This window comes from Sinocyclocheilus grahami, unplaced genomic scaffold, assembly GCF_001515645.1.
Source record: "Sinocyclocheilus grahami isolate Dianchi unplaced genomic scaffold, SAMN03320097.WGS_v1.1 scaffold290.1, whole genome shotgun sequence".
Taxonomy (NCBI): Eukaryota; Metazoa; Chordata; class Actinopteri; order Cypriniformes; family Cyprinidae; genus Sinocyclocheilus; species Sinocyclocheilus grahami.
The window spans coordinates 1,282,380-1,309,572 of NW_015505469.1; the positions used below are offsets into that span (position 1 = coordinate 1,282,380).

The window sequence follows — 27,193 nt, forward strand, 5'->3', positions numbered from 1 at the left end:
AGATAGATATATAGATAGATAGATATTGACAGACAGATAGATAGATAGATATATAGATAGATAGATATTGACAGACAGACAGATTAGATAGATAGATATAGATAGATATTGACAGATAGATAGATAGATATTGATAGACAGATATTGACAGATATTGACAGACAGACACAGATAGATAGATAGATATTGACAGACAGATAGATAGATAGATATAGATAGATATTGACAGATAGATAGATAGATATTGATAGATAGATATTGACAGACAGATAGATATATAGATAGATAGATATTGACAGACAGACAGATTAGATAGATAGATATAGATAGATATTGACAGACAGACTGATAGATAGATATTGACAGACAGACAGATAGATAGATAGATATTGACAGACAGACAGATAGATAGATAGATAGATATTGACAGACAGATAGATAGATAGATAGATAGATAGATAGATAGATAGATAGATAGATAGATAGATACGAAAACGAGACAAAACTCAGTAATAGTTGTAGAGATATTCATATGATGCCTAGAGATTTGCATTAACACTACATAACAAATGTGTAATAGAGTCGTTCAGCTCAAGATATGTTCCTTAGTTAAGAATCCATAACTAAACTCTTACTATTAGAGCCGGCTATTATTATGGAAGATGTCAAAAAATGTAAGAAACATTACCTAAACAATCTCGCACGCTACACACGTTCCTCTTGCGCCGCTTACAACCGCATTACATCTGCGTAATTTCCGCGTTGCGTTTGTCAAATACGCACGGGCGGAAACAAGGTCATGAGAAGACATCCGCGCGCTTCTGAAGTCCGGAGCAACATGAGAACATTGTATGGAAGAAAAATAATGCCATGTGTCTTTGAAACAAAAAAAGCACATTGAATAGCACTAACTGAAAAAATAATGCATTGCATTAACAGTGCTTGCATTTTAATGCCTTGTATTTCCAGGGCTTGCATTAGGTCCTGAAATTTAACATAGTTGTCTATTTGTGAATATTTCAATTCAAAATATTTCACACACATTTTCATAATTAAAAAGTCAATAATTCATATTCACCTTCCAGAATTCACTTCCAAAATATGCAATCTGTTTAAAAATACGATGTATAATATTCGACAGGCACATTTCGGTCCATTTTATTTCACTTTCTAAATTCGCTTCCACAAATTCAGTGGTTAAAATTCGGAAAATCAACAGAAAATTCGGCATTGCACATCCGGGAGCTGCAGGAATAGTAGAGCACCGATGCATGATCTCCAGCTGCTGTCAGTCGCTCAGCTGCAGGTGGCGCAAGCGGCTGTTGATGAAGACCAAAGCAACAGGTAGATCGAGTCATTCATTCACAAAAACAGATTTGCAGAAATGGAGCCAGCACTAGACGTTTTAATTGTCGGGGCCAGTATAAACATGTGGAAAAGCTGATTGTGTGTATGTTTAATTCAACTTCAATCTTCACTGTTTCCCTATTATACTTCATGTATTTATTGTTTTGTATTCTGGTTGTGTATGTATTTTATTGCTATGACTGTATCCCCTGTGAATGTTATATCTTAAAAAAAAAAAAAAAACCTTAGCTGTTTCCCGTAGCCTACATGTAAGCAGCTTTCTCTACCACAAAGGAGATTATAATGCTATTTTACCCAACGCTGATGTACAGAACTAACATTACATCTGAGGAAGACATATGAAGAGTTCAGATGCAAAAGCCTCTAAGTGCCATCTGAAAATGTCTTCTAAAATGAGCATTTTTATCAGGCTCCTATGTTTATGTTCATTTATTTCACTTTAATGGCATAGAAAAGGACCTATACATTGCCATTAAAGTGACATTTCTGAACCTAAACACAGGAGCCCGATAAAAATGCTCATTTTAGAAGAAATTTTCAGATGGCACTTCAAGGCTTTTGCATCTGAACTCTTCATAAATTGCTTTCGGTTGCTTAGTTTCCTTAACTTGTATCATGGCTTGTGTGACCTGTGCTGTAATACTGGGGTTCCCCTCATACATCACACTCCAGGATTCCCCAAGGACACTTAACATGCATTATGCAATGCATTATTTGCATTATTTTTTCAGTTAGTGCTATTCAACGTGTGTGTTTTTTTTGTTTCAAAGACATATGGCATTATTTTTCTTCCATAACATTCTGTCAAACTCCAGTAATTAGTGTAAATTAAAGTCACCAGATCTCTGTAACAACACAAATAAAAATAAAATTGTGTCTTATATTTAAGTTGTTGTGTTTTTGTAGCTTCTTTTAGCCAGACACTTTCTCCACATCAGCGGTTTTTAAACGATCTGATTAACAATATGTTAAAACCTTCGATGGAACATTAAAAATAAATAAGCTGTTCAGTGAGAGATATAGGGAGAGATTTATTCTTATAGTGTTTTATTGTTTCGTGCTGTTAAAAACTAGCATTGTTGATGGAATATAATATTTTTTTTAAACTGGGGCTAGAATAAAATAATCACAATTTATTTCATGACTCTAAAAAGCAGATCCGGTAATAATGTAAAAGTCAGTAAATGCATTTTTGTAGGATTGCAGCAAGACTATCAAACATAGCTATAGAAGTCATTTATGTAGGTATGTCCTTTGATGATATTACGCATAACCCCTGACCTTTGTATGTTTTTGTTGTTGTTCTTCCTTTTTCCAGTGATAGATGCATGTCTATATTACCCGATTTACTAATTCCTTGTTAATAGCGACTGTGCTTCATTTAGTAAATAGTTGAAATGAAAAATAGCAAAGACATCTGTCACAAGTATGAAAAAAAACAGGCTTCAAGTATTGAATTCTGTCCAAAAATAACTAGAGAAACAAAAACACACTGAGTCTGGGAAAATATGGTTCATTGTCCTTTAATAAGGTCATCAAGTCACAAGGGAGCCATCTTGTTTTAATTCACACGAGGAACAGCAGAAAGACAGCAGGCGAGGTTGTGTGCAAAATAAATACATATGGCAGGAGGAAAGGGGCTACATTAGAGGAACAGGTAAACTTCATTAGAACAAACAAATAAAATCATAATCACTCATCATCATCATCATCATCATCATCACCAAGACAACCACCATGTTGCCGCATCATCATCCACATCGTTACCCTCAGTATCACAACCAATACACAGTCTTCTTTCTTTTAAATACAGAGTTCTATTTGAATTATTGCATTATATACGCACTTTAAAGAAAATGTCATTTTCTGTAACAGTATGTCATGTGACGTGTGAGTCTATATTGTTCGTGTCTGCATGCATTTAGGGATTGTTTCTGTTGTGTGTAGCGCTCATCATAGTGTAACTGCGAAATTGAAGCTGTTGGCCGAGAGCCGTCATAATCTACGTTGCATCTATTTCCATTGGCCCACTTCAGAAAATCGTCAACGTCGTTCAAAACAAGAAACTAAGATTTTGAAATGGCACAGATGGTCTACAGTATGCAATTCACAGGCACGATTATTGAATTATTGAATGACTTGTGTTTGTTCGATGGCTGATGTCAAATACAAAATGAACCCATATAATATTTGAAATAGCTGAGATTCTTTCTTTACATTTCTACACCTTCTCTCAACAATACAGGCCTAACTGTAATAGATGTCAGTGGCTTGATATGTACATATGGATTTGCACAAGCATTTAAGTATGAAACCAATTGCTTTTATTGGTATCAAGATATAAATGGCATTTAATTTCAATAAATGACAGAAAAATTCTGTATTTTTAACCCTGAATCATGCATCTTAACGTTATTGTAGCTGGCAGTTATGGATTTAAGTCCAGCTTGAAAAACGGAAATATTTTTGGATAATTGGTTTAATCTCAACATTGTGGCATGAATGAGGGTGTTTTTGAGCGTCAACCAGCAGGCAGAGTGACTAAGACGAAAGTTTTGGTGGAAATGTGCATTGGCTACAACTAAGTTGAATGTTATATGAAAAGTGTTTGGCCTAAATGCATCTCTAGCTTGCTTTAATAGCTGGCAGGAACGTCACCACAAGCACTGAAATTAAAGTACAGCATAAAATTAAGACGCCTAGTGTGTAGAGTGACCATACGTACTCGTTTTCCCGGACATGTCCTGGTCAGGATTTCTACATTACTTAAAATGCCCGGGTTTTGACTTTGTTTTCCTGTTGAAGCAGCCTCTATAGTCTTCATACATTGTATCTATGTGAATTTGCATTGCTTTGGCCGTTCTCTGTAGAGCCCACCTTTCAATAAATGACAGAAAAATTCTGTATTTTTAACCCTGAATCATGCATCTTAACGTTATTGTAGCTGGCAGTTATGGATTTAAGTCCAGCTTGAAAAACGGAAATATTTTTGGATAATTGGTTTAATCTCAACATTGTGGCATGAATGAGGGTGTTTTTGAGCGTCAACCAGCAGGCAGAGTGACTAAGACGAAAGTTTTGGTGGAAATGTGCATTGGCTACAACTAAGTTGAATGTTATATGAAAAGTGTTTGGCCTAAATGCATCTATAGCTTGCTTTAATAGCTGGCAGGAACGTCACCACAAGCATTGAAATTAAAGTACAGCATAAAATTAAGACGCCTAGTGTGTAGAGTGACCATACGTACTCGTTTTCCCGGACATGTCCTGGTCAGGATTTCTACATTACTTAAAATGCCCGGGTTTTGACGTTGTTTTCCTGTTGAAGCAGTCTCTATAGTCTTCATACATTGTATCTATGTGAATTTGCATTGCTTTGGCCGTTCTCTGTAGAGCCCACCTTCGCGTGTGCCACGATTGGTCGATTATGTAAAATGCCTGCATGCTACTTTTCAGTCATTATGAAAATCAAAGCCAAAACCCGGACATTTTTGGCAATTTGGAAATCCTGGCCAGCACATGTTCAGGACAAATAGGACATATGTTCACCCCGCTAGTGACTCCCCACCCCTTTATATAAACTTGAATAGTCTGTGAAGTAATCAACCCCACTGTTTAACAATTAATCTTAGGCCTTGGGTCAGTTTTTCTTGGCTAATAAGATTACGCCCACCAATACAGCTCCAAGGGCTATGACAGCTCCTCCAATCAGGAAAGGCTTCAAATTTTCTAAGGTTTCGCAGCTACTTCCTGCGGACTCCGCTGCCCCCTGTTGGTTGGTCTCTCCATCTTCCGCCGGCTTCTCGGGCTCTGCGGGTTCAGCAGAGACGGGGTCTTGTTTTGGCGATGGGGCTGCCTCCTTCTTCTCTGCTTTGGAGGCAGACTTCGACGCTCCTTTGGCTTTTGCTTCCATGTGGGAATGGGATCAAGGAATCCGGCAGGTTTTCCTGGGCTTTCCTTTAGGAATACAGATTGAGGTTTTCAATTTCTCCATGTGCACTGTTCAAAAGTTTGGGTCAGTTTTTTTTTTTTTGAAGGAAGTCTCTTTTGCCCAGCAAGGTTGCATTTATTTGATTAAAAATACAGTAAAATTGTGAAATATTATTACAGTTTAAAATAACTGTTTTCTGTTTTAATATATTTAAAAATATAATTTAATCCTGTGATGCAAAGCTGAATTGTCAGCATCATCACTCCAGTCTTTAGTGTCACATGTTCCTTCAGAAATCATTCTGATATACTGATCTGCTGCTCAAGAAACATTTCTTATTATCAATGTTGAAAACAGTTGTTCTGTTTAATATTTTGTGCACTGTGATGCATTTTATTTCCAGGATTTTTTATATTAATAAAAAGATCTAAAGAACAGCAGTTATTTGTAACATTATAAAGGTCTGTACTGTCATTTTTGGTCAATCATAATAATAAAAAAAAAACACTGACCCCATATGTAAAAATATTAAAAGAATGTTAAAAGAATTAACAAAAATGTAAAAAATTAAATAAATAGATAAAATAAAATAAATACATTAAAAATGACAAAACCTACCATTATAATACTTTCATTTTCTCATATTTATTTATTTATTTAATTAATTATAGTTTTTGCTTGACAGCAGTGGACCGAACTAGCATTATATGAAAAAGAGCTGCTGAAGCAAATTCTCCTTTTGCATTCCACAGAAAAATGCATATGGGTATGGAATGAAAAAAATATGTGAATATGTCACAAAAACAGAATTGTAACACGTGAAACATTTGAGTCTTTGACCTTGATGTAGCAATGACATTACTGTATATGCAGTGGCCTACTGACTGCTATATGCTATACGCTAACATGCTATATTTGCTTGTATTAGACAGCCAAAGTGCAGCATCCATTAGTCGTTGTTTCCTTAAAAAGCATGTGCGTCTTTTATGTGTAGAAGCTCTTTTTTAAGGGTATGTGGGACAAAAGTGACAAGTGACTCTTAACATCAGTCATGTTCCTTACAGACCTTTTGCACCCACAAAACACAATGAATGATGTTTCTGAAGCATTAAACATGAACTAGTTCATCTGCAGCATGCAGAAACATCCCTGTGAATCTGCATGAGTCATACAGGACCGGTGGAGGGGAGCACTGTACATTAAAAACAAATAAAATCACACAAAAAAAGGACTGAAGTCACGCAGAACCATGCAGAGAAAGCGTAACCTGGAGAGACGGACTGAAAATGGGTTAATCGAGCATCTGATGGATGTGATTAATGTAGTGATGCAGTTATGATGGCTGCACAGGCCACAGCAGCGCATCACATTCTCTTTCAGTTCTGATGGATGGATGGAAAGATGATGATGGATGGAACGTACCTTCTTTATGTTGCCTTGTGATCCTTGCTCACCTTGTCCTCTTTTCAAAGAAGGATGAAGAGACAGAGGATGAGAAACCAAGAGATCTGCTCTGCAGGAAGGCCTGAATCCGTCCTCAAGGAGAAACAGAATCAAAGGAAATGGAGAGATGGAGGGCACAGCAGCAAGAGGAGGAGGAGGAGGAGGAGGAGGAGAGGAACTGGGCTGTACCACTCCATCAGTGAGAACAGGGGGGCGCAGTGCAGCTGTGGTGCGTGTGCTTTCGTTCAGCTCGAACTGGTGTAATGGTTGTTGCATTGACCTTTTATGTAATTTTACCTTATTGACGTCATTTAGGTGCTAACAGTCCACAGCAAACACAGACAGTTACTATCCCGGGGCTATCTCTCTCTCTCTATCTGTCTGTCTGTCTGTCTGTCTATCTATGATGAAATACTGAGTATATAAATGATCTAACAGTATATGTCGTGTTTATCTATCTATCTATCTGGAGTAAATACTCTGCATATAAATTATCTATCTAACAGTAAATATTGTGTATATAAATTATCTATCGAGTAAATACTGTGCATATAAATTATTTATCTAATATATTATGCATATAAATGATCTATCTATCTATCTAGATTCTAGAGTAAATACTGTATATAAATTATATATATATATATATACATAGGCCTATATATTGCCTATTGTCTATCTATCTATACTATGCAATGAAGTACTTTATAAATGTATGTATTGATTAATTGACTTGTTTCTCATCCATTGGCACTCCCTGCTGCTTAAAAAGGCTTAAGAAATTCAGGAAATGACGTCGTTCCACGCCCAGCATACTAATTCGGAGGAGTCTCCTCTGTATTCACTAAGCCCGTCCCAGCAGTGTGCCAGTGGTTCCTAAGCAGCGGAAAAGCGCAGCGCCTCTTACGGCAGTCGACGGATGACGTGAGCTACGCCAGGAGCGCACGCGGGAAACGGGACGCGGGTCCAGTCTGCGCAACTGGAATGGAGAATCGCAACGACGTTGCTTCAATGGAAAAAAGATCGTAGCGAAGATATACAGCAATCAATCTGACTGGGACCTGCTGCGGAGGAGGAGGAGGAGGAGGACAGTGCGGGACCTGGACTTACCGCACGATTTTACTACGCGGAGAGGGACTGTCACGGAATAAATGTTTGATCCGTGCGTGCGTGAGTATTTCTGCGGTTTGAGGGGAATATGGAGCGGCTTCTGACGCGACGCGCGCTTGGAAAGGCGTGAAAATATCGGTGACGTTACGGAGGAATGTCACTGAAACTGAGGCGATCGGTATGAACTAAAAAAAAGCAAACGCAATTAAACACATCCTCACTCCTTCATGTGTCTGTGTGAATGCAAACGGGACGCCGCATTAACGGGACTGTTGCTGTTCTGAGACCTGTGGCTGGCTCGGAACCGTGATCTGGGTCGGTTCCGCGGTTCGGTGTGTGTGTGTGTGTGTGTGTGTTTGCGTAGGATGGGAGATTTAACGGAGTCCATGCAGAAGAAGGTCTCGGGAAGACGCGCTCATACTACAGGTGAGTCTCTGTACTGGCGACCCATGTGAACATGTACCATGATAACCGCAGTTATATATATATATATATATACTCACACATGTACAGTGGTTCTAACATGGTGTTCTTGGAAGTACATTAGGTTCTTGCATTATTATGGTGATCTTTAATAAAACTTTAACCATAGTTTCATATAGAATATGATATTCATAAATTCACAATAGAATATCATACTCAGTGCGGTTATTGCACAGAAAGTACCATAGTATTTCCAAGGTTATTTAAACTTGGTACCATATTGTTTTGTTGAATGTATTAATGTTTGCATTTTGCCAGGATCTATTGGTGAGCGTTCTACAATTTAGTCATTTTTAAGGTCATGCCTTTACAAACCTGCATGAATAACAGTGCATTTATGAAGGAATAGTTTTGCATCGCTGCAGGCATGCGAGCACACCCGGCATTTCTGGTACATGCCCAGTTAATTACATTATATTGTGTTGAGTTAGAGTATGTTACTTCATTTCATTGCCTTTTTGACAGCGGTATTGCAGATCTTCGTGTCTACTGCACACACGTAGTGTGAAAAGGAGAGTGAAGTTCTGAACCAGAGGCTTTTCATTCTTAATGGAGAGGTTGTGGTTGAATCTTCAAGGCTGGATGAAGCCCATCAGTGGTTACTGAGTGCAGCTTTTTGCATATCGACAAAGAGCATGTTTTAGGATCATTTTGTTGATGTGTCGTTTAGCTGATTTAACCCTTAAGCCGTATTTGAACAGATTATCAACTGATTGTGGGATCTTCAGTGGTTGATGTCCATAATCTAGTGAGCAAGGTGGCTGATGACTGATAATATGGGGAAATAAGTTGCACAGAAAACTGCTGCTAAAATGAAAGCAGACAGTGGGCACTGTCTATTGATGACAACTGTTGAATCTAGGCATAATGATTACTTACATTAATCGAAACTGCTGCGACTGATGCAGATATGGCCAAATATCAGATGATTAATTTGTCGGGGCGAAATATCGGTTTTTTTATCACTAATGTATGCAAATGTGCCTTTAAAGTCAACAGGTAATTAAATTTGACCTTTCATTTTTAATACATATATTCTTTTAAGAAACTTCATGCATGGCTAAATTCTTGTATAAAATGCCCACTTTTTACAATCCAATTAATTTCAGATGGATAAAATCATATCGCACCATATTGTTTTTTACGGGTTCGTTTGGAAATATAAAGCATATCTTATTGGACTGCTATGCTTTTAATGCAAGTAAACAACAATTTTATTTAGTAAGATCTCATAAGGACTTGTTTAATTAAATCCTTCCAGAATTGTTTTAATTTTTATATATAATTAAAAAATTTCAAAACACCTTGTGTATTTTGTTAAATATATAGTATTTTTCTATTTTATTTTGTTCTGATTTATTTAATTTTTTACAACTCAGTTGGAAGAAAATGGACAACACCGCTTTTGCTATGAAAATAGCCTCAGCTGCTGACATGGCTTTAACATTTATACTATTTCTACTTTGGAAATTCATCACATTGTGGAAGAAAATTGTATGTGAACTAGGGCTGGGCAATATGTCAGAATTACCGTATCGATAATCGCCTTTAAAAATATCGCGATATCCGATAATATCGTCTACCTAAACCACCTCCACCACGCCCCGCCTCCACCGAGACAACATTGCCGACATGCACCATAAGCACACACCATGTTCAGTTTGGTCTTAATTATTGCCACAACGTTTGGTTTTACTTTTCTTAGTTTGTGCTTAAACTAACAGAAGACATGAGCTTTGCTGTTATGTTGGTGTTGCTAATAATTTCCACTCTCTTCTTATCAAATTTGTGTTTGAAATGAATTTCGTTTTGTGAGGAGAACTGTTGAGGACAAATAATAGAACCCAATTTTAAGTTCATCATGGTGAAGTTGGACATTCTGGCGGTGATTGTAATAATGATAAATACATGTTGATGTTATATAATAATGTCTTGAATAAAACATGCCTATTTTCCGATGTTTCTCTTTCTTTTTGGCATTATCGCCTGTGTAGACATTTCATGATGGTAAGTTTAATTTCCTTAATTATAGCCTAACAATTGCAGCGTTGTTTTTAAACTTGTAGTCAAGCTATAACGTATTTGATATTTATCATGTATGATTAAAATCATGCAGGGATTAAAAACAAATTCTGAGCAAAAACCCTTTCTGGTAGCCTACTAGTTCGGAGGTCTCTTTTGGCCCGTTTTTAACTAAATAAAGATAACTGGTTTATTTATTTAGAAGCAGGGTCATTTAAATTTCATTTTTGTATTGTAATTTTTATCATTTTTATTTTATTAATCAAAATACAATGCCCACAATATAATATTCAGTGTTGGGCTGCCGAAACTCAGAACGCGTGCGAGGGTCGAGCTTCGAAGCCTATAAAGTCTTCATTCAAATGAATTAAGAATTTATAGTGCTATATCTCAGCTTAGTTAAACATAATTATATTGTATACACGGTTAAAAAAATCTGTAAAAATATTACACGGAAATGTGCGCTGAAGGAATTTGCGTCTTTTAATTATACCTGTCATGCTTGTGGTTTTTCATCATTATACAGTCTGTTTAAATAAATATTCAGAAACGCACGCAGTGCTACTTTTTGCCTTTTTTCTGTTTAACTTTTATTAAACTGCAGATCAAAATAGAAAAGGCCTATACCCTAAATAAGGATAAATTATATTGGAACGCAAATAATCGCATACACAGATGCACGTTCCCATTACTGTAGTCAGCGCCGAACAACAGGCAAATAAAATATCAACAGAGGTTACAAAAGTGATTCAGTCAAGATCAGAGAGGGATTTTAGTTTATTTTGTTCTTTGATTAACATTATAATGACTGGCGGTAGCGGCTGCTGTCAATGCATGGATCCAGTTTACTTTCTCAACTCTTTAAGTTCACTTAAGACATAACCAATTGTATTTATGGGATATTTTGATATAATTCTGTGTGTATTTGTCCATTCGAATGTGTAAGAATGTGAGAAAGAAGTATGCGTATATAAGAGGCGGCTTTTGTGCGTGCGCTTTTTGTGTATGTGTGTGTTCCTCAGCACAGAAAACAGTGCGCGAGTGCAGAAGTGAGTTCTATTTCATCTTCTTGCAGTTGAATCTTTTGAAATCACAATAAATGCGCATACAGAAATCGAGAAGAAGAATCAGAATGTAATTTGATTCCTGACCTTACGCATCTGATCTGATTTCCGAAATTGGAATAGCTTTTCGATTCCCAACCCTCCTACTAAATTATGTCATTCTTGCATGCAAAATGACCCGTATGGTGACTATGGTGCTATGTAAAATATTTTTTGCATGGTTTTTCATTTGTCTTTTTTTTTGTTTTTCCCCGATAATGTCGATAATCGTCTGTTACCTAACTGCTGACATCGACATCGCGATACTTACGAGACGTCGTCGATATACGATAATATCGTCATATCGCCCAGCCCTAATGTGAACATCGTTTCATGTACCAAATCCCAAGGCTGCCTGATTCATATTTTAGTTGTGATCATTTATACTGAAAATGTCAAGAGTTAAAATCCCACAATCAGAGCTTTTATCTTAAATGTATTTTTCGCCCCACCATGTTTTACTTGATTTTTCCAACCTGGCAACTGCATTGCAAAAATGTGCTAATGAGCTGAAAACACTGACAAGCATATTACATGGAGTTTAGCGATCTCCATTGCGATTTTTCTAATCAGATGTATTAAATTACGAAATAATTTAACCATCGTGCAGCTGTACTTCTCCATCATCCCCCATGAAGAACAAGCAAAACAACTCTATTATTATTCAATCAAAGGCTGAGTGTCTTGTGTGGTACTGAGGTGTAGATGGGGTCTTGAAATCGTCTGGAGGCCCCATTTGGTCTTCTGAAGCAGGCTTACTTCCCATGTAGTCTCCAGTATTGGACTGAATTGAACACACTTGCGATTAGCCATGTCAAGCCTCTCACAGCATAAACAATCTTCCAATCAAAGGATGTCCTTTGTAGGATATACAGTTTATAAAGAGTAACCGTTATTTTGCCCTCAGTCTTTCCAGTCTTTGCTCACAGTGATGCAATAGACAGACTTGAGAAATGATTGCAAGATTGCAGTGCACTTCCTCTGCTGCGTCCTGTACAGTGATTGCAGAAATATTGATTATAGCAGTACTAACTATAAATAAAATGTTTATTAAATATGATATATCTTTATACATTAATGATAAATTGTTATTGTACAGTTATTATACCTAAAAATTAATTTTAAATTGACTAAAAATAAAATAAAAATAATTTCCAATTATTTAATAAAACTCTCTCTCTCTCTTTTTTTTTTTACAGCAGATGGAAGTAAAGAGAGAATTTCTGGTTTTGTAATTACTGCCATTGGGCCTCATTAATAAAACACAAGCGGAATGACTTTTTTTTGTAAATAATTTGTAGAACAATAGATTGAGTGCAACAATTTACATGATAATGGTTTATGAACCATTCAGTTGGCTCATGATTCTTGAATGAGATCCAATGTCAGTGTTTGATCTTTAGTTTAGCAGTTCACCACCTTTTCACGTTTGCAGATCTGTGTTGTGATAAAACATTGATGGTGTGGAATATGTCATGTGTGTATATGATATCCAGTCTCTGCAATATGATGCAGGCAAATGTTCTCTAAAAATACAGCTCTCTGCAAGAACAACAGGGATATTGTTCCCTCAGCATCCTTCAGTCTGTCACCAAAAAAAAAAAAAGAACATCAAGAGATTGTATGTGGCCTAGAGAAATATAGCGGCCGTATTGTTTAAAATTATATTCGCTTCTGAAATACATTATTGAGCAATGCATAGATCTTCAGGGCTTAGATCATTTTAATCACAGCTCTTCCTTTATGTCTTTTATGGCGCAGTGAAAAAATGTGCAGAACCATGCAAAAGTCAGTCTCTCTGAAGTTTATTAATAGGGATGCACCGAAATGAAAATTCTTGGCCGAAGCCGAACAAAATGAAACACTGGGCCGAAGGCTGAATACCGAACACGGTTTTTCACGTTTTTTCCCCCCATTTTGCCAATTTTTTCACCATTGCATTGCATAAATTAAATTGCCAAAATGTGCTTTTTACTGTTTTGTCTTGCTTTTGAAAGAAAAAAATCATTTACAAAACAACAATTAAAAAATATTTACTTAACACTGAACATTTTTTTTAGCATTCTAGCAGACAGTATACCAATAAAACACAACTTAACTTAAAATGAATAAGTTAGTAAAATAATAATAAAGTAATAATAGTAAAATAATATTTTTGGCCATTTTTTAGACCCCCTTCTTGAATCAGGCATGTATTTTTGCCTTACAATTAAATGCAGCCTTGCTGAGCAGAAGAGACTTCTTTCGTTTTTTATTTTATTTTACAGAGCAACAGTAAAATTACAATAAATTACATTATTAATGTTGACGGAGTTCTTGCTTTTTCTCACCTTTTATTTTGGCAGAAACCCGCTGGAAGACCTCAGTGCTTCTTTTTGTTGACAAATGACTCATTACGAGTTTGGGAAGACGTTTGTTGCACGTATCGCATTGTCACATGCCTTGTAAAAATTCATAAAAATGTTACTGAGCAGCTGACACGAGTAACACGGTTTCAGCGCAGATGGAAAAGCCGGCACTTATGGGAATCCTGAATAATCCGGGTCCATTATAATCAATGTGAGGTGATTATTAACTCCCAGAGTCAATTAGTTTAAAATAAAACACAGATTTGCCTGAACAGGTTCACGCTGTGAGATGAACAATGTGCTGAAACAGACTGTTAAATTCAACCTGTTGATCTGAGGACAGACGACAATTTTCAACCTGTTGAACTGAGGACAGACGACATCCTATATTTCAAATGTCTAGATTGCTTTTAGTGGTTGACCAGTATAATGTGGGTCATTGTCGTCTGTCCTCAGTTCAACAGGTTGAATTTAACAGTCTGTTTCAGCACATTGTTCATCTCACAGCGTGAACCTGTTCAGGCAAATCTGTGTTTTATTTTAAACTAATTGACTCTGGGAGTTAATAATCACCTCACATTGATTATAATGGACCCGGATTATTCAGGATTCCCATCAGTGCCGGCTTTTCCATCTCCGGTCAGGCTTTTCAGTCAATGTCTAGAGTTATAAAGTGATTCATGTATGAATCAGTCCATTGATTGACGTTTTCTTTGGTGTTATCGTCGTGCGTGTGTGAAAGTGCATTCATGATCGATAAAGCTTCTAAGAATTGTTGCAAAAATATTCTTGTGCTTTATGTAGAACAAGAAGAGACCATGCGTGTTTTTGCATTCTGTCTGCACTGTTTTGTAATTGTTTGTAAGTTTTTTTGTTTGCACATGCGTCAGATGGACATCACAGATCATTGTGTTGCAGTTTGCTGATTTCATTTTTTTTATCATCTCACATACTAAGTGTCACATTTTTATGACACCGTATTGAGGGTTAAGGGTTTTGAGGGTTAAGAAAGTCTTCCTATTTTCTCCCAAAGAGTTTGTGGCATTATGTTCAAAAATAGACCCAGAAGCAAGTGTTACATAAATGAACTGGTTGATAATGGCCATTTAGATAGTTTTACTGTCACAGTTAATTTTGTTTCAGCAATTTTGTGTGCATTATATTGCTGTCATTCATTGTTCTGATGTTGTTTATTTAATGCTATATATATATTATTTTTTTGTTAGAATATGCATAAATATAACTAAATGATATTTAAAATATGTATAAAAAAATCTTCTTGTGAGCTGCTATAGGTTTGATTATAGTCGGCATTGGAGATGGACAACACTGATACCAGAAAAAAACAGTAAAATATTTTCTCATCACTTCAGGCTGCTTTCATTTATGACTCATTTGGATGAGGTGTTATGGATGTACAATCTCATAATACAAGCATTAGCATATCATGCATATTAATAAGGCCACTGAGTGAGGCTGGATGTACTTCTACAAGCATTTCACAAGCTATTATTTTGCTATCTAATGCAATGACATTCAGAGGTTTTCAAGTGTGGCTCAAGCACTTTTTGGGGGCCTCCGTAAGTGGGCGTCATGATATCCCACCGATGCTTAACTGAGGCTTTATCAGGATTGCATGACATTAAAGTAATCCGAAACCTCATCTTACAAAAGGAAAATAGTTTGAAATACTTGTCATCTGGTTAAACAAGCAGGTGATGAGATTTTCTATCCTCAAGTGCAGTTAAACCACAGAAGCAGTAGCAAAAGTTATTTGATGACGAGACATTTGCATAGTCATGGGGCAGATATTTCTTGGCTTTGCTTCTGGAAGTATATTTCCTGTTTATTTTCTCCATAGGAATTTCTAACCAAACCAGCTAGCTCAGAGATAAATCATAGCATTACAACCTTTAATTTGATGCAAAAGTATTGTGCAAATATTCAAGCTTGGCCATGTTTGAAAATCAGAAAAAAAGACAAAAGCACAAGCTCAACACATGAGGAAGGTATGTGCTCTTAGATAATCATCTCATGAAGCGATGTGTGAATGACGTAAAAACATAAAATAAAATACTATGCTATACTTTTACTTAGAGCCAAGCAATTTTTGATAAGCATCAAAAATCAATATATTATATTTTTGTTGTTAAAAATGAAATGATTTTTCAAAGTGACAGTGACCTCTATGAAATACTGAGCAAAGGGTCTGAATACTTAGGACCATGTGCTATTTCAGTTTTTCTTTTTTAATAAATCTGCAAAAATGTCAACAATTCTGTGTTTTTCTGTCAATATGGGGTGCTGTGTGTACATAATGAGGAAAAAAAATTAACTTAAATGATTTTAGCAAATGGCTGCAATATAACAAAGAGTGAAAAATTTAAAGGGGTCTGAATACTTTCCGTACCCACTGTATATACACACACATATATATATATATATGTATATGTGGATCTCTCTTCAGGGTTGTAGGTATTGTAGTATTATTTTTTAAATGACATTGTAATATCACACTTGCTTATACATTTTTAACCTACAAACCACTTGTATAGAAATATTTTATAATAAAATATAGATACTTTTGTATTAATATGTTATTATATATTAAGGATATTTAATTATACATTTTTAAATTTTTATTGAGCTTTTTTTATAATTTGCATTTTTTATACATGTTTGTCAACACTTGTTTGCTATATACTATATTTGTTCTGTTCATACAGAATGTATAACTCTAATATCATTGCTTACTAATCATTGTAGGTGTGTCTTGAAAAGATTATTCATGCTATTGTTAAAATTCAGTATGCAGATTTTTATCATGCCACCAAATTAATTTGCTGCGCCCCCAAATTGAGATGATGGGCTGCGTGTCCCAAGTTGAAGTATTTTTAACTTGATGTGACGTGCTCATGTCAGGAGACGCTGAAAAACAACCGAAGACATCTATCTGCCGCATGTGTACATAAACCAATGATTGCAAAATAGCGCAGGCAGAACGCAAGAACGTGTCCCGTGTGAATGTCTCCAGAATGCACGAAGGCAAATATTCAGTCCTATGACAAGTACAGTGTTGATACAAGCAGCCAGCTGACTGTATCCTGCTCTGTTCTGTCTTTCTCATTCTCCTTGCCACATGCTCCACACTTTTTCCCCCTGTCATGCCCTATTTATTTTTCAGCACGCTGCGTTCCACCCCCTACTCATTCCTCGGCATGCCAATACATAATCCCTATTTTCCATTATGAAGTCAACACTTTATTTAATGCGTTTCAGGGCCAGTTGCTGAATGTTTCCACTTTACAACCATCTTTACAAACTTTTACCTTCAAACCATCCAATCCGTGTATTTATTTATTTTTTTTGCCCAGCGTATCAATTATTGACCAGATTCGACCACGTCTATTTTTTTTTCCCTCACCATCCTCTCAGTTCTGATGTTGTTTTGCATTCAGTCTTTCCACATTAAGTTACAGTTAGTCACAAACATAAAGATTTTTTTCCTCATAACTTTTGGCTGTATTAATGGCACATTTTCCAGAGTAGGGAAATTTTCAGAGACATTTTCCATCACTTCATGCAGAAGAGCTTCATCAAATGTCTTTTTAAAATAAATTAAGAAAATCTTTACATACATAACATTTAGTTTAAGCCTACTTGTTTTTATTAGGCCTAAAAAAGTTGATTTAAGATGAATATATTTTGAGCTTGATTTGATTATCAGTTAACCAACCTGCAGTGTGTTTGTCAAAGAAAAATTGTTAAATAAAATAGCTAAATAATGGGGATTGGGATGGTTTAGATGACCAAAAAAAATCATTGTTATTGGCCGTAAAAATCCTGATTGGTGCATTCCTACATTTTTTATTTTTTTTTAATGAACAAGAATGATTCTCGTAGTCAATTTGTTCTTGTCAGGAGCTTTTAGAAGTGTTTTCTGCAGTATATTTTGATGCTTGATTTTTACCAAAAATAAAAATTATAAAATTGTAGGGCCGTTGTGACAACTTTGATTTCCCAATTTTAACTAATCTTAATAAAAAAAAAATAAAAAAATTCAGATTGATCATGAAATGTAAACAATGGAAATGTGATGCTTTTTAATGTGGCATGACTGATCGCTGTTGCCATCTTAGTTTAAACTGTTCAGTTCAAGAGTTACTACTAGTTATAACAAAAAATAAATGTCTTATTTAATGTATGTTTGCATGACAGCCTCCATTTAAATATTTATATTTTAACAACAAATTGGAGAAAAAATTCCTTTTGTGCAATTTTGAATAATTTCAGTGTTTATTTAAATTTAAGTGTTAATTATTTCATCAAAAAAAAAAAAGCAATTGAATATTTATTAGTTTTTTTAATAAAATGTAATGGTTTGTTATGTCATGTATCAAGTAATGTACTAAGAGGGTTTCCTGTATATAGTTTAAACAATGTTTTGTTTTGTTTTACTTTAAAATGTACATGTACTTGACCCCGAAATATGAAATATTCTCAGTAAATCGAATCAAGAGCGTCTGCATTGGAATCTATTTGAATCATAAAATATTTGTCAGTGCCCAGCCCTATAAAAATCAGGGCTTTAACATGCAGGTTGAAAAGTTATTAGTTAATATTAACCAGATTTATAATATCAAATGGGTTCCTCCCTACTTGACCCATTTTCCGTCTCGTTCATTTCTCCAGTGAAATGTCCTTGTTGTGTTTTCACCATCTCCGTGTAGCTGCAGCCCTCTTTCTCTGTCTTTTCTCCTTTTCATCTCGCTCATCCATACACCAAGCTTGGCTTCAACCGCTCTCGTCCTTTTTTTAGATTGAGGACCATGTGCTACACACACCCACTCTCCCCTGCCTCTCCTCTCCTCTCTTGCTCCAGATTCTTCCTTCCCTCCTTCTCTCTCTCTCGCTCTTCCTCCTTCACTCACCCTTGCTCTCTCTTGCCTTCTGTCTTCTTTCTCCTAATTTTCATGCTAGTCCTCCTTTTCCCTGCATCCTCATCATGTTTCACTTTCACTGCCGCGGCCGCCCACTCGGTTCTTTCAACATCTTCCAGCTCCACCTGCAGTGTTTGTGTTTGTGGATTTATGTCTGCTTCGAATGAGTGTATATGCCTAAGTACACGTGAACATGCTGTCTTTTACGGAAATTTATAAAATCAAAGACGAAATATGAACATTTTTGCATGATTTCAGCACTGATTTTGGGGTGAAATCTTAAAAATGGATTTAAATTGTAAAATTGTAAAAGTTTGGCTTTGGATAAGAAAGTTTCTGCAAATCCTAAAAGACTTTAATAGACACTATAACAACTGCATATGATGGGCCCTCTCCTTTAATAAAGTCAAACAATTTAAATAGTTTGACTTTATTGTCTGTATCTATTTGTGATGTCTCAGTTTACACGTTAATGATAAGAGCCATTTCCCTTAGAGATCCCCTCAAAATGCCATGGCAAACATAATGTATTGTATTTTATGGTAACACAGGAAATAGTGGCAGGAAGTACACCATTTTTTTATGCAGACTGACAAAACTAAGTTTAGCCACTTGGATTTGTTAGTCTCTGGCAGGTAGTATTAAAGGGGTCATATGACGTTGCTAAAAAGAACATTATGTTGTGTATTTGGTGTAATGCAATGTGTTTAAGTAGGGCTGCATGATAAATCGCATGCGACTGACGAGCTGCGCAAAAAATCGCGCGAATATGAACATGGTTTTGCGCAGCTCGTCTGTGAACAACGGCTCTGTGTAGTTAATGCTGCTCAATGTGAAAGACCGCAGGTGATGGAGATTTACCGCTGATTACAGAACCGACTTTACTGACAAGATGCGCATTAAATATCGCATGCGATTTATCGTGCAGCCCTAGGTTTAAGGTTAAAAAAACACATTATTTTCCACATACTGTACATTATTGTTTCTCTTCTATGCCCCACCTTTCTGAAACACGTCGATTTTTACAAAGCTCATCAGTCTGAAAAGCGAGGTGTACGCTGATTGGCCAGCTATCCAGTGCGTTGTGATTGGCTGAATACCTCAAGAGTGTGACGGAAATGTTACGCCTCTTAACATACTGTGATGCCGTGTCCCGGCACGATGAGACAACACCAATAAATCCCATTACAAACGAGGCATTTGTTGCATCCAGTGGGGACATAATTACTGATTATAATGACTTATACTGTCTTTTTACGCGTTGCGTTGCGTATCGCGGCGTAAACATAAAACCATGTCTGCATTTGTGATCGGAGAAATGACAAACAACAAGCACTACTTTACACTGCTCAAAACACGCGTTTGAATCATCAGTGGCAAATTCTTTAAATATAAAAAACGTACTTACAGGCTGTGAGTCAGAAGCGCCAGACTGTCCTTGCAAAGTTGGAACTGCCCCACTTCATAGAAACAGCCTTTGTGCACAGACACATTGTAGGCTACTCTCCCAGGATCAAGAAACAGTCCTCCATAAAATGCGCTGCACACTAGGGCTGTCAAAAAAAAATTAGAATTTCGAATATTCGTCGAATATAAAATAAAATCCACATTTGAATGCAAAAACATTGCATTCGAATTTTAGGTGTGCGTTAAGGAGGCAGCCTTATCAGCGGCGCACGAGATGCGATGACGATGTAAGTGTCGTTGCATTATAATGTTTTTGTTAGCCTATCCAGTTGAAGCCACTAGCTGTGGCGCTGATGCGTTGTTCATTAAAAATATAGTGGAAAAAGAGAACATCAATGCGGAGACGATCTTGTTTACATCAAAACCGAAACCAAGCCGTTCACACAGAACGCATATTTCACGCATTTTCTAGACGGACATCTATTACTGTTGCACTCGCGTCTCGCACATAAGAGCATCATGTTTAGAAAGCCATGTAAAAATAATGCAAGTTTAACTTTGCAAAAAACATATATCGAGACTTTATGGTGGGTTTTTCCCCATTCCACTGTGTCTCATGTTTTTAAATGAAAAAATTTACTCTGTGTGATTGGCTTTCCGCCCTTTGTATTAAACAATGCATACATATATGATGCTGTTTTGTTTATAGTTGTTTAAGCAACTTAATTATAATTGGTTTATAAACATTATTTTAAACATTATGCTTTTTTTCGCAGATAGTCATGTTATCTTATGCTTTGAATGATGCACCCTCTTGTGGCCTCAAGAGAGAAGCCAAAAGCTTTTCTTCACCCTAACTGAAATTATGCATTTTAAATTTGAATATAATAACAAATTTGATCATATTTAAGTACAAAATTCAGAATTTAGTTTTTCAGCCATTAGTTTTTCAGCCATGGCGGCAGCAACAATACTACAGCGAGAATAAAAGTTACGCCTTCTTTCTTTGCGTGAACATTTGGTCGGTGTTATGCAAATCTTCCCACATAGTGACGTAGACATGTGGGGGTGTGTTTAAACGAGGCGTTTTAGGAGGGTGTGGACAAGTCTTAACTTTTATAAAGAATATCTGTTTGGGTTTGAGACTTTAGTCTTTGCAACTTCAGGGATCTTATCGATGCACAAACAGCTTGTAACACTCCAAAGAGAAAGGAAAATGTGAAATTGCATCATATGACCACTTTAAGGGGAGGGACATTCATATTTTAGAAAGCATGTAATTAGACCAAAAGAATAAGGAGATGATGTCATCAATATTTTATTTTTGTTAATTTTTCTGAAATAGAAAGAATATAAATTTTAAATGCATAACTACTGTTCACCAATGCTGCATTTATTAATTCAAAAATACAGTAAACTGATAATATTGTGAAATATTAGTACAGTTTAATGTTTTCTGTTTTAATATATTTAAAAATTTAGCCTAATTTATTTCTGTGACGCAAAGCTGAATTTTCAGCATCATTACTCTATTTTTCAGTGTCACGTGATCCTCAGAAATCATTCTAATATGCTGATTTGCTGCTCAAGAAACGTTTCTGGTTATTATCAATGTTGAAAAACAGTTGTGCTGCTTCATATTTTTCTGTGATACTTTATGAGAAAAGTTCAAAACAACAGCATTTATTTGAGAGAGAAATATTTTGTAGAATTACAAATGTCTTTTACTGTCACTTTTGATCGATTTAATATATCCTTGCTGAATTAAAGTATTAATTTAATTAAAAAATATATATATATTTTTTAATTTTAATAAAAAAAAAAATACTGGCCCCAATTTTGAATGGTATATGCTAAAAATGATCTAGTTGAGAAAAAATGACTATCATATAGATACATTTATTTAAATATATAACACATAAAATTCACAGTAATAACGCATTATATTTGTAAATAAAATAATTTTATTGGGATAAAAAAAATGAATTGAGTGATTTTAGTTTTTATTTATTGTAGAAATGGTTATAGACTTTCACACCAAAATGCAACCTTCCCAAGGATGTGAGCAGGATGTTTACATAATGAGAATGAATGTCGTTTTATATTTGTATTTAAGAGTTTTTGGTGTCCAGACGGGCTTCATATTAGCGTTTGGTTTTAGGGATGAGTCTTCGTAGTTAGATGGATGGTAGGAAAGAGAGACGCAGGTGTGAAGAGAATTGGGAAGACTGAGAAATGGTGAACTGCTAACAGTGTGATAGACTGTGTGTGTTATTGTACAGCTGCAGTTAAACCATTTACAATCTGTCGCTTTATCAGGCAGGTCTGTCGGGCAGGAGAATGATTAACTAGTACTGCTAGTTTAAAGGTAAAGTGTCTTTTTTGGTGTTAAAATACTTTTGTATTTTAAATGTGAAGAGACAACAACAAGTCAGCAATTTATATTGATTTTTCATAGGAAAACTTTCGAATCATTGTTTAAAGGGTTTGACATGTCAACTTCTGGCTCGACCAATGGCACGAGTTTAGGGTGGGGCTATTTGTTTAACCAAACATTGACAAAACTCATTGGTAAACCTGTTTAAAAACAATCATCAGTGTTCCGAGCGTAAAGATTGGTTTTGAACAAATTTGGATGTTAAAACCAATAAACCATGGAAGAAGGAAGTTAATGCTGATTTCATGTTGACTTGAACCTTTGCTCCACACCACCCACTAAAAAGCACAAATGTTTTGGGGAAGTGCTTTGCCAGGGTGTATCCCTTTACCCCGATCCACAAAAAGGTCAACAAAACATGTGGCGTCACATCCTGTGTTATCATACATCAGCCGTCTAGTTTTGTCTCCACAACACAGAACATTATCTTTGTTCTCTGAAAGTACCTGTTGATCGATGAAATGTTTTGATTGAGATTTGTGTTGTAAATAGAGCAATTTTGCCACACAATGAAAGTTTGCTGGGTCAGAGCTTTACAGTGTCTGGACTGAAAGCGGTATCCATGGAAACCATCAGTAGTCCTCCTCCTTCACAATCGCAAGAATCTCTCTCTGTTTGTTTTTGACTTGTAGTTACTGGTGATTGCTGAGGCAAGCATTACTACTGTTGCTCACACTTAAAGGCACAATATGTAAGATTTTTTGATTAAAATATCCAAAAACCACTAGAACAGTGTTATATATTTTGCTGACTTGTGTACTTACATTATCCCAAATGTTTCGAAGAATGTTTAAATCCAGAGAAATAAGCTATTTTAACTAGTGACACAGACCGTGTCCATAGTGTCATTGTGTCGCCTGCCAATGAAGTCATAACCCCTCGATTTCCGGTTTTGTTTTGTAGAAAACAAGGAAATGCCAAAGACGCTTTAATATGTTGTGCATTTTAATAGACCGGTGACGACCGCACAGAGTAGCATTATAACTGAACTTTCAAATGTATCTAGTATAGGACTGCACGATAAATCGCATGCGATGTTTAACGCGCATCTTATCAGTAAAGCCGGTTCTGTAATCAGCGGTAAATCTCCATCACGTGCGTGCTTTCACATTGAGCAGCATTAACTACACAGAGCCGTTGTTCACTGATGAGCTGCGCAAAAAATCGCGCGAATATGAATGTGGTTTTACAGTGATTACAGAACCGGCTTTCTGACAAGATGCACATTAAATATTGTAATCACTGTAAAACCACATTCATATTCGCGCGATTTTTTGCGCAGCTCATCAGTGAACAACGGCTCTGTGTAGTTAATGCTGCTCAATGTGAAAGCACGCATGTGATGGTGATTTACCGCTGATTACAGAACCGGCTTTCTGACAAGATGCACATTAAATATTGCATGCTATTTATCGTGCAGCCCTAATCTAGTATGATAAAACAGCGCTGCTTTTTTCCCGACATACACACGACCGGAAGGAGCGGAAGCGGTCGACTGTGGCATAATAAAAGCTCCGCTGCTTTCGAGCCGTGTGTCACGCTCGCTCAGTGGCCTCGTTTCACATGGCTTTCAGCCTCACCCTGCTACATTCTACTACGTTAATAAATCATTAGCTCATCCATGAACATGATTTCTGCCAGAGTCCCTTCGGATTGCATCGGCTGTGGGGGATGAAGACGACAACTCCCATGATTCCACACTCAGTCACGGCGTTATCAAACTACGCCTTTGTCTATTTATTTATTTTGAATACGCGCCCTCCAGCGGCGAAAATTACATATTGTGCCTTTAAGCGCAGAGATTTGAACAAAACACTCTTTTACTTGGGCCTTTAAGCAACCATCCTAAACGCCGTAATATCTGCACTGCAACAGCTTGACAACTGGCCTAAACACCCTAGCATCTGCACTGCAAACCACCCTGAAAACCATCCTGAACACCCTAACATATGCAGTACAACCCTGAACACCCTAACAACTGCACTGCAACACCCTGAAAAACACCCTGAACACCCTAACAACTGCACTGCAACTGCCTGAAAAACACCCTGAACACCCTAACAACTGCACTGCAACACCCGAACAACGATCCTGATCACCCTAACATATGCAGTACAACACTCTTAACAACCCTAAACACCCTAACAACTGCACTGCAACACCCTGAAAAACACCCTGAACACCCTAACAACTGCTCTGCAACACCCGAACAACCATCCTGATCACCCTAACATATGCAGTACAACACTCTTAAAGGGGTCATATAATGCTTTTTTTAAAGATCCATCATTCTCATGGGTCACTTCCTCTTTGCCTTTCTTTTCCTCTTTCATAATTTCTCTCAATCCTCTCTCTCTAGAGTCTTATTCCTATCAGACCAGGTTCAGATTCAGTCTCTGATGCACAATTATAAAACTGATTTAAAAAATAGATCACCCAAAAATGAAATGATATTTGAATGGTGTGTTTGTCATGAAATGAGGCTGAGTAAATGGCAGAATTTTTCTTTCCTTTTTTTTTAAAAAATCACCGATCACAACAATATTGTTTGTTCTATGCTGTTGTTTTGTTTCTAATGTAAGCCGAGGAGTTTTTTCTGCAATAGAACTTCCATGCTTTTAGTGTGTGCATGTGTTCTGCCTTCTCTTTTGGCCTTGTGTTACTCTTGTCTTTTATTGCAGAATTGAAGAAGCGGTGAATGAGAAGTCTTACTGTGTGTGTGTGTGTGTGTGTGTGTGTGTGTGTGTCGTGTGTGTCAGGCAGTCCATAACTGGAGTGTGTTTGTGTGTTTCAGGGCAGTGATGCCGGGCATGGTACTGTTTCGGCGACGCTGGTCAGTCGGCAGTGATGACCTGGTGTTACCGGCTTTCTTCCTGTTCATACTACACTGCATATGGTGAGTCAGTATTTGTGTTTGTCTGTACAGTTTGTTCTTTTACATTCATGCATGAGTTAAGCAATCAAACCAGTAAACAATAAGCTCTTAGAGCCAGGACTGTGAGTTCAATAGAAGTCTTAAGAGTTGAATTTAGACATTCTGTCTTGCAATATAATAGCCGTTCCCAACCATTTGAATGAGTTGCACAATGATGTAAGTTATTTATTTGAAGTACACAAATATTTTAAACAATGTTTACCTTTTAAAATATAGTATATTTCATAATAGTTTTACATGTTGTTTACTTGTAATTATTATTAAATGTAAGTTTTTAGTTACAATTATTTTTAATTTCATTCAGTTTTAATGTTAGATTTTAGATTTGATATGTATACACATACGTACATATGTATATGATGTATATATGTCAGTGTTTCCCCTGCCATTATATTAGGGGGGCGGCCCTTAAGGTCAAGTTCATTTGATCTAATTATATTTTCTCTATAGCGCCAGACCACAACAGAAGTCATTTAAAGTTAACTTTCCGATAGAACATGTCATATTTAAATATGAATTCTGCGTGTCTCTGTGTCAATGAATGGCGCAGATGTGCAGTTTTGTTTACTACTCGTACTAAAGCGTGCGTGACACTTCCGGTGATATTAGAGTCTGCTGTTTTACTAAATGAGGACATAAATATATGAACAACATCTCCAGAACTGCTCTGAAAGTCACTTCATGAGCATTTGACCGTTTAATTTGAGTAAAACTATCCTCATATCATATACACAGAAATGTAAAGGTATTCACGGCAACCCGTCAAAATAAACGTTCGGTTTATATATTATATTATATATTATATATCAGAAATATATTACTATTGTTGAGTAGAATGTACGTAACAGGCTGCTGCTACTACTACTACTAAAATTATTAAAACCTTATTTTTAAGGAATAATCATACAATATTTCTTCAATGTTTTAATTGTAATATTAAATTACCTTTATTTTCCAAAAAATAAAATGTTTAATTTTCATTACTTAAAAGATAGATTCAATTAATGTTTTATGCCTTAAAAAATGTAAATACACAACACAGAATTTCTGAGCAAAAAGTCATATGGCTATTGTAAGAATAAATTAAACTTGTTTTTATGCTTTCAAATAATTAGACATGCTAAAACAGAATTTGGTAACAATAAAACATAAGGTTGGGGGGAAAAAAACATTTCATAGGGCCCTAAACATGTAATTTTTGTTAAACTTTTAAAGGGGTACTATTATGCTCTTTTACAAAGTCTTGATTTTGTTTTGGGGGTGTACTAGAACATGCTCTCATGCTTGGTGGTTCGAAAAACGCATTATTTTTCACATAATTTACATCATTAAAATACCTTTCTCCCCAGGCTGGCACAAACGGCTCGATTAGTTCCGGCTTTGATGAAGGTCCGCCTTCCGAAAAACAAAATGTGTTGTGATTGGTTAGCTGTCCCAGTGCGTTGTGATTGGCGAACAGCTTAGACAGTGTTTCAGTACTGCCACGCCCCTTGCTCCGTCTTTCAACAAAAGCTTTTGGCGAATCCGGCACTTCTCACTCGTGATGTGGAAGCTGTCCTCAGTAAAATGCGCAGCACACAATAGCAAATTGGGGTTATAATGCTCAGGAACAGAGTTAAAAAATAAATTGCAACCACTGTTTCCTGACATCATCCGCTTTCGGAAG

General features: G+C 36.3%; 3 protein-coding genes across 3 annotated transcripts in view; 1 reads left to right on the top strand and 2 right to left on the bottom strand.

The window, feature by feature from the left end:
* Positions 1 to 783, bottom strand: part of LOC107600757 (DNA-directed RNA polymerases I, II, and III subunit RPABC5) — a 4,861-nt gene extending 4,078 nt beyond the window's left edge. Inside the window, exon 1 of the mRNA XM_016292713.1 lies at positions 689 to 783. The gene's annotated coding sequence lies outside the window, so the exon portion shown is untranslated. The remainder of the gene's footprint in view (positions 1 to 688) is intronic.
* A 3,935-nt stretch (positions 784 to 4,718) lies between these two features.
* LOC107600736 (uncharacterized protein C6orf132 homolog) lies at positions 4,719 to 7,018 on the bottom strand. The gene is made up of 2 exons (XM_016292694.1): positions 6,722 to 7,018; positions 4,719 to 5,325 (listed from the first exon to the last, which is right to left on the bottom strand). Exons 1-2 carry the CDS (start codon positions 7,016 to 7,018, stop codon positions 5,098 to 5,100), a joined length of 525 nt encoding a protein of 174 aa, XP_016148180.1. The 3' UTR covers positions 4,719 to 5,097.
* A 586-nt stretch (positions 7,019 to 7,604) lies between these two features.
* LOC107600737 (sn1-specific diacylglycerol lipase alpha-like) overlaps positions 7,605 to 27,193 on the top strand; it is a 57,362-nt gene continuing 37,773 nt past the window's right edge. Inside the window, exons 1-2 of the mRNA XM_016292695.1 lie at positions 7,605 to 8,278; positions 25,387 to 25,488. Coding sequence (XP_016148181.1) covers positions 25,394 to 25,488 — 95 coding nt within the window. The 5' untranslated portion in view covers positions 7,605 to 8,278; positions 25,387 to 25,393. The remainder of the gene's footprint in view (positions 8,279 to 25,386; positions 25,489 to 27,193) is intronic.

Coding starts and splice junctions, on each gene's coding strand:
- LOC107600736 (XM_016292694.1), bottom strand. CDS start 7,018: ATGCAACAACCATTACACCAGTTCGAGCTGAACGAAAGCACACGCACC. Junction 5,326..6,721: donor CACAAGGCAACATAAAGAAG/GTACGTTCCATC, acceptor GTATTCCTAAAG/GAAAGCCCAGGAAAACCTGC.